Below are 8,713 nucleotides of genomic sequence, written 5' to 3' on the forward strand. Positions count from 1 at the left end.
TGATGTAAAAGTATACAAGTAATTAGTTTTATAGCCTCATTGTTAATATATCAACCATCTCACATTTCAGAAAAGCACCATGAGTACTAGGACTGTATAAATATTTCTGTTTGTCCTAGCTCACTTAGCAAATGTAGTATCACTCACAGTAGAGGAAACATTATGAATGCAATAAGAGTGGTAAAGCTCTGAGTTTTTTCAGTTCTCTTCAAATACACGAAAATTCTCATGTAGAAAAAAGATTCTGTGAATGTGAATCATGTATCTTCTAAGATGAAAAGCAAGCCTTAATGGGGAAAAACAAAATTGTAAACATGGTAATAAAACGTTAACATATAATTCCTCTTTAAAATAGGACTAAATTGTAAAATTAATTCATGCAGATAAAAAATTCAACAATGTATTAAATGTAGTAATGCTTTTACATGTACCATTATCATTGTAGGCATGAAAAAAGTCAAACTATAGAGAAAACTTCTGCATATACTCAATGTATTAAAGCCATTACATGTGACAGTCATCTTCACACGCCTGAAAAAACACATACTACATTAAAACCCTATGAAGGAAATGAGTGTGGTCAAGCCTTTTCACATCACAGTCATCTTCAAATGCATAAAAAGACATACACTGGAAAGAAACCCTATGAATATAACCAGTGTGGTAAAGCCTTTGCATGTCACAGTAATCTACAAAGGCATGAAAGAAGCCATACTGGAGAGAAACATGAATGTCATCAGTGTGGTAAAGCCTTCGCACATCACCGTGATCTTCAAAGTCATGAAAGAACCCATACTGGAGAGAAACCCTATGAATGTAACTTGTGTGGTAAAGCCTTTGCATGTCACAGTAATCTACAAAGGCATGAAAGAAGCCACACTGGAGAGAGGCCCTATGAATGTAATCAGTGTGGTAAGGCCTTCACACATCACAGTCATCTTCAAAGTCATGAACGAACCCATACTGGAGAGAAACCCTATGAATGTAATCAGTGTGGTAAAGCCTTTGCATGTCACAGTTACCTCAGAAAGCATAAAAGAACCCATACTGGAGGGAAACCCTATGAATGTAACCAGTGTGGTAAAGCCTTTGCATGTCACAGTTACCTCCGAAAGCATAAAAGAACTCATACTGGAGAGAAACCCTATGAATGTAATCAATGTTTTAAAACCTTTGCACATCATAGTACTCTTCAAACACATGAAAGAAGCCATATTGGAGAGAACCCCTATGAATGTAACCAGTGTGGTAAAGCTTTTGCATATCACAGTCATCTACAAAGGCATGAAAGAAGCCACGCTGGAGATAGGCCCTATGAATGTAACCAGTGTGGTAAAGCCTTTGCATGTCACAGTCATCTACAAAGGCATGAAAGAAGCCATACTGGAGAGAGGCCCTATGAATGTAACCAGTGTGGTAAAGCCTTTGCATGTCACAGTCATCTACAAAGGCATGAAAGAAGCCATACTGGAGAGAAACCCTATGAATGTAATCAGTGTGGTAAGGCCTTCGCACGACACAGTGATCTTCAAAGTCATGAAAGAAGCCATACTGGAGAGAAGCCCTATGAATGTAATCAGTGTGGTAAAGGCTTTGCATGTCACAGTTACCTCAGAAAGCATAAAAGAACCCATACTGGAGGGAAACCCTACGAATGTAACCAGTGTGGTAAAGCCTTTGCATGTCACAGTTACCTCCGAAAGCATAAAAGAACTCATACTGGAGAGAAACCCTATGAATGTAATCAATGTTTTAAAACCTTTGCACATCATAGTACTCTTCAAACACATGAAAGAAGCCATATTGGAGAGAACCCCTATGAATGTAACCAGTGTCGTAAAGCTTTTACATATCACAGTCATCTACAAAGGCATGAAAGAAGCCACACTGGAGATAGGCCCTATGAATGTAACCAGTGTGGTAAAGCCTTTGCATGTCACAGTCATCTACAAAGGCATGAAAGAAGCCATACGGGAGATAGGCCCTATGAATGTAACCAGTGTGGTAAAGCCTTTGCATGTCACAGTCATCTACAAAGGCATGAAAGAAGCCATACTGGAGAGAGGCCCTATGAATGTAACCAGTGTGGTAAAGCCTTTGCATGTCATAGTCATCTACAAAGGCATGAAAGAAGCCATACTGGAGAGAGGCCCTATGAATGTAATCAGTGTGGTAAGGCCTTCGCACGTCACAGTGATCTTCAAAGTCATGAAAGAAGCCATACTGGAGAGAAGCCCTATGAATGTAATCAGTGTGGTAAAGGCTTTGCATGTCACAGTTACCTCAGAAAGCATAAAAGAACCCATACTGGAGAGAAACCCTATGAATGTAACCAGTGTGGTAAAGCCTTTGCATGTCACAGTTACCTCCGAAAGCATAAAAAAAACTCATACTGGAGAGAAACCCTATGAATGTAATCAATGTTTTAAAACCTTTGCACATCACAGTATTCTTCAAACACATGAAAGAAGCCATACTGGAGAGAGGCCCTATGAATGTAACCAGTGTGGTAAAGCCTTTGCATGTCACAGTCTTCTACAAAGGCATGAAAGAAGCCATACTGGAGAGAGGCCCTATGAATGTAACCAGTGTGGTAAGGCCTTCGCACGTCACAGTGATCTTCAAAGTCATGAAAGAAGCCATACTGGAGAGAAACCTTATGAATGTAATCAGTGTGGTAAAGCCTTTGCATGTCACAGTAACTTCCGAAAGCATAAAGGAACACATATTTGATAGAAACCCTATGAATGTAACCAGTGTGGTAAAGCCTTTGCATGTCACAGTCATCTCCAAAGGCATGAAAGAACCCATATTGGAGAGAAACATTGTGTATGTAATTAGTGTGGTAAAGGCTTTGTTTATCATAGTCATCTTCAAAGACATACTAACACATACTGGAGACAAACCCTATGAATGTAATGAGTGTGGTAAAGCCTTTGTACGTCACAGTACTCTTCAAATGCATAAAATATCACACTGGGGATAAACTCTATGAATGTAATCAGTGTGATAAAGCATTTGCATGTATGAATAATCTAAATCATGAGAAAAAATTATACTGCAGAGAAACCCTACAAATGTATTCAGTGTGGTAAAATTTGTGCTTTATATAGGAGTAAAATTTTTGTGCGCAGCAATCTTTTAAAATCTTTGCATATTACAGTAGACATTGACTACCTGAAATAAAAAAGAGGACCTCTTATTATACAGTATTTGGTCAGATCTTTAGCCAAAACATTTATAATCAGCTACACAGTGATTTGGTATTCCCCTCTGTATGCTGTGAATATATTTTGTTGCCTTTGTTTAATAAAAATAGCTGCTTTGGGTCTATGGCATGGCAGAATAGAGCAAGGCGGGAATTCCAAGCAGAGATAGAGGAGAAAAGAAAGTAGAGTCAGACTCCACGTCCTGGAATCTTACTGGTAAATCACTAGTCTTGTGGTAAAATACAAAATAATAGGAATGGGTTAATATAAGATGTCAAAGTTAGTTAATAAGAATTCTAAGCTAGCTGGGCGGAGGTGGTGCATGCCTTTAATCCCAGCACTAGGGAGGCAGAGACAGGCGGATCTCTGTGAGTTTGAGGTCAGCCTGGTCTACAAGAGCTAGTTCCAAGACAGGCTCCAAAGCCACAGAGAAACCCTGTCTCAAAAACCAAAAAAAAAAAAGAAAAAAAAAAGAAATCTAAGCTAATAGGCCAAGCAGTGTTTTAATTAATATAGTTTCTGTGTAATTATTTTGGGTCCAGGCAGCCAGGAATGAACAAGGATCTTCTGCCTACAACACAGTGCTATTTCTTCTGTAGAAATAAATTTGACAGTGTTAATCTTTTCAAGCATTATGATGTCATTTTTATACTGTTTGTATTTACAAACTCATGGTAAAATGAATTTATGAATTTATGAAGTCCTATGTGTAGGGTAAATGGGCCAGCTAAGGAAACACATCCTGACTCTGAAATCAGAGCCAGTGAAATACATAATTTTGACTCTGAAACTGGAGACAAAGGAATACATCCTGACTCTAAAACCAAGACAAGGAAATACACTTTGTTTCTGAATCCAGAGCCAATGAAAGAAACACCTGACCCTGAAACCAGACTTAAAAGACTATAAAAGGCAAGTGACAGAACACACTTTGACCCTAAAACAAAAGCCAAAGAAACACACTCTACCCTTGACCAACTGAGCACAAAACCAGCTAATCCCTAAGCTCAAGATCTACCAACCTCTGAGCATGAAATCCAGCCAATCTCTGCATTGTTCAAGATCAGGGATTGACATCTAACCAATTCCCACTCTGAGAATCTTCTCCCTGGGAACACTCTATGACTAAGAAGTCCTATATAAGTTCTGTACATGTTCAGTTGGCTTCTGCCCTGGCAAGACAGCCCCTCTCCTGGATTCTTCCCTTCCAAATAAATTTCTTGAATGAGTTTTGGGTGAAGACCTTCACTGTAGTGGTAAGAAACTTTGTAGTGTATTGGAACAGAGAAGCTTTGGTCACCTCTGCTGGCAAACTCCCTTAAAGGAGCAGGGCAGAAGTAGCAACTCTTCACCAAAGACTGCAACATTTCAGCAAGTTTCCCATAACTCCAGTGAAGCAGAGAAGTAACAATTTGGGCTGAAGCTGAGAAAAAAATGGGCATCTCTGTTAGGAAACTCCCTAGTGGAGTGGAACAGAAAAGCACTGGGCACCTCTGCTGGGAAACTCCCTTAGGGAAGTGGAACAGAACAGCCATGGGCATGTCTGCTTTGAAGCTCTCTTAGCAGAATGAAGCAGGGTCCAGCTGTGATGGCTCTTTTGGAGAGGAGCAGTATTGCTACATCCTGCATGGAGAACATCTCCCACTGGAACACAGCCTCATATATAGCCGGACTTCCCAATAGCCAGTATTTGTCAGGGACCATCTTTGACAAGTATACCAGTTACCACGGTAGGGGTATGGGGATTAGAAAAATAAGTAAAGAGAATGAAGACATGTAGTAATAAGAGCAGCAGGGCTGTGTCCCCAACACCCCAGCTGCCTGCTCGGCTAGCTTATGCCCCGAAATAATTACACAGACACTGTATTCATTTAATCACTGCTTGGCCCTTTAGCTCTGGCCCTTACTGGCTAATTCTGATATACCGATCAACCCATCTCTAATAATCTGTGAGCACTGGTCTTACCGGGAAGATTCTAGGTCGGAGCTTCATCGGGTGTGTCTGCCTGGGAGCGGGGCATGGCGTCTCTCTGAGGCGTCTGCTCTGGAGAGGAGAGCTGTCGAGTCTGACCTCACTTCCTCTTCCTCCCGGAATTCTGTTCTGTTTTCTCCATCTACCTATGTCCTAACCAATAAAATGGGCCAAGGCAGTTCCTTTATTAGCCAATGACCTTCCTCCATCAAAGACACAAGTGAAAATAATAAAACAGAAGCATAGGATAGTACTGGCAGGGAGTTCCAGTGAATACTGTAAATCTGCCTGCATTTAATTTCCCATTATGTTTATACCCCAATACAACAGGGGGAAGAAGACAAAAGACTGCTTTAACACAATGCCAAGGACAACTAGAACAGTTACTTGCTTCAATACTTTGATTCATCAAGTCCTTAATTACTGAGAAAAACATTCTGTTATTCAGGCAGTGAACCGACCCTAGACCAAGGATCCTAAAGGCAGTCATTCCTTAGGCCAAACATCTTAATTCAAAAGAAGGGGCAGAAGTATTTTTATAATTCTCTCACCTTTGCTCAAGGGGGAGTGGATTTATCTGCCTAGGCCCTCTTAAAGTCCAAAACACAAAACAACCACACCTTAGGTCAGGGTGTGTAGCCATACCTGTTAACAACTTTGCCACCCTGAAACTGACCTTCAGACAAGGTGGAAATAGGCTCATGGTTTGGGGCCTCTACAAGGATACCTTTTCTTCTCATAGCTGTAGGTATCCAGTACACTTTCTTTCACAACTGTAGGTATGGCCTGACTTCTACCAACCAGGCTACCATTTTCTTCAGAGCCCTAGGTATCAGGCTACCTTCCCTCCACAGCTTCAGTTATAGCCAGACTTCTCAACAGTCAGGATTCCTTTCTCCTTATAGCTGTAGGTATCCAGTATACTTTCCCTTCACAGCTGTAGGTATGTCCTGACAGGACAGTGAGGGTACCTTTCTCTTTAGAGCTATAACTATTCAGAATACCTTTTCTCCACAGTTTCAGGCATAGCCTGACTTAATAACAGTCAGGGTATCTTTCCTATCAGCTATAGATATCCAGGATTGTAATTTGAGACTGTTCAGGAAGTTTCTGGAGCCATCTAGACACAAATAGTCACACAGAAAATATATTAGTTACAACACTGTTTGGTCTGTTAGCTCAAGATTCTTATTGACTAATTCTTACATCTTAAATTAACCCATTTCTGTTAATCTCACTATAGGCTGTGGCTTATCAGTAATGTTCTGTTCTGGCATCTTTCTGCTTGAACAACTACATTTCTTTTACTCCACCTATTCTCTCTCTCTCTCTCTCTCTCTCTCTCTCTCTCTCTCTCTCTCTCTCTTCCAGCCTGACTATATTCTGCCCTGCTGTAGGCCAAAGCAACTTTTTTTAACCAATGGTAATAAATCATGTTCACAGAATACAGAGGGGAATCCCACATCCCAAGATTGTAGCGGCGTAAACGAATTCAGACAGATTGTAAAAATATATATAGTTTTAATGTAGAAATAGACTTACAGAACCACCATTCCCGTGGAGACCAGGAAAGCAGAAACGACAGCTCAGAGCACGCTCGCCAAATTTAAAGGCAGACATTAGCCCTAGGCGAACACGCCCCCTAAGGGGTGGGACTTATCCCTACATCTCCCCTTTTTGTCTAAATAAGACAGAACTAAACCAAATACAACTACATACAATAACAACAAATAATAAATATAACAAACAATATTGAGAACAAAAGCTTTGCTAAACATTCTATCTCAAGGAGTCCAAATAATGTAAAGAGTAACTACAATTATATAATCTTCAACTCAGTCAAAGATCTGAGAAGGGAATAAACACTACTCAACAAACGAGATATATCCAAAATGTGCAACAATTGACAGAGACAACTGACTACCTGGGCAATCACCCAAAGTCTCGTTTGCAATGTTGAGTCAACCAATTTTGGCTAAGGCCTAACATAACTGACATACCATTATTAAAGGCAAGGAACTTTTCAAAACTATCTTACCCTGTCTTGGCAGGATATGACAGTCCCGTTTTATCCATTGATGCATGCTCTGTATCTGTGTCAGTGGTTGAGGTATGGGCATTTCTTTGCCCAAAGGCCAGTTCTGCCAAATAGAAAGGCTCCAGGTGGAGTGTCTTTGGTGCTCAACATTCTCTCGGGAATAGAGTGGTGTTGCCAGGAGCAATTGTGTCTCACTATCACGAAACTCTGAGTTAGATTAAAGGCCATTTTCTACAGCTCTTTGAAGAGGTTGAAGATTATCTATCTATACTGACGATAATCTCTATAAATCTAAAGAACCTGATTAGTCTGATTATAAATGACAAACTTAGATGACTATTTATCTATATAATTCTCAATATCTATCTAACTTAAAGACTAAGACAATAAACAACTGTGTAACAAATGAGGATAATGACCTCCAAATATAAACACTGTACAAATATACATTGCAATATGGCAAATATATATTAATACACAAACATTATATAATTTTCTTAATCAGAGGTAGAAATGTACACTGCAATGTGGTAAATATTTACAATATATATATATCAATACAATATATGTCAATACATAAAAATGTTTTAAACAGACATAGAAACATGCATGCATACAATAGTCAATATAATTTAACTTTGTTTCAATATACAAGAATTGATACCAATATATTTGTCTAAAAGCAGTAACTCACAATTATAAATCTATTATCACATCATTCCCTCTTTTTTTTTTCAAAATGATCCCTGAGCTTATAAAATTCCTCCCCCAACCTCCCATCCCCTAAATGATGTCCCTAAACCCAGGGGTAAACTTTACTGGGAGAGGGGACGTCGTCCTCTAGAATTACTTCCAGCTCTCATGGGGGCAACGTTCTTTCTGGGGGATCCTGTGAAAGTAAAATGATGGTTAAATTTCAAGATCAATGTCTTTTAAAATTGCAAATAGTCTCTGAGTATTTTGTGAAGGTCTGGCCAGAATGTTGTACAAGATGTGCACCATTTCAGCTAACCAAGTTGGGATCGTCTTGTGCAGCTGGTATCCAAAACAGATCTTGTAGTAGTGCTATCAGTATCATGACATCATATCAGCCAGGTAGAGTTGTTGTTGTGGGGCCCCATCTTCTTCCTGGAAACTTCAAATGTCACTTCAGGAAAAACTCATTGTTCATTGTGAGAAACCTAAACATTAATCATATAGACATATATATACATACATATATATATTCAATAAAAGGCATGATAGATATATTCAATGAAAAATATGATAGATATGAAGAAAAGCAAAGATGTTTTCTAAACTCATATTTCTTTCTGTCCCATATCATGGCTCTTGACATGAGACAGAAACTCCAGAAACTCTGGGTTTTTCTCTTACTAACAGGCTTGGAATTGGAGAGGGACTGAGCCAGAGTCCAACTTCAAAACCAGCTCTATATATTTATGAAGAAATGTTTAATAAGACATATAAATAAAAATTAATACTTACAAAATG

General features: G+C 39.3%; 1 protein-coding gene across 1 annotated transcript in view; it reads left to right on the forward strand.

The window, feature by feature from the left end:
* The window catches only part of LOC142856954 (uncharacterized), a 40,301-nt gene extending 37,191 nt beyond the window's left edge, over positions 1–3,110 (forward strand). The window contains 2 exon segments of the mRNA XM_075984587.1: positions 779–2,378; positions 2,380–3,110. Coding sequence (XP_075840702.1) covers positions 779–2,378; positions 2,380–2,841 — 2,062 coding nt within the window. The 3' untranslated portion in view covers positions 2,842–3,110.
* The last annotated feature ends 5,603 nt before the right edge of the window (positions 3,111–8,713 follow it).

Source organism: Microtus pennsylvanicus, chromosome 9, assembly GCF_037038515.1.
Source record: "Microtus pennsylvanicus isolate mMicPen1 chromosome 9, mMicPen1.hap1, whole genome shotgun sequence".
Taxonomy (NCBI): Eukaryota; Metazoa; Chordata; class Mammalia; order Rodentia; family Cricetidae; genus Microtus; species Microtus pennsylvanicus.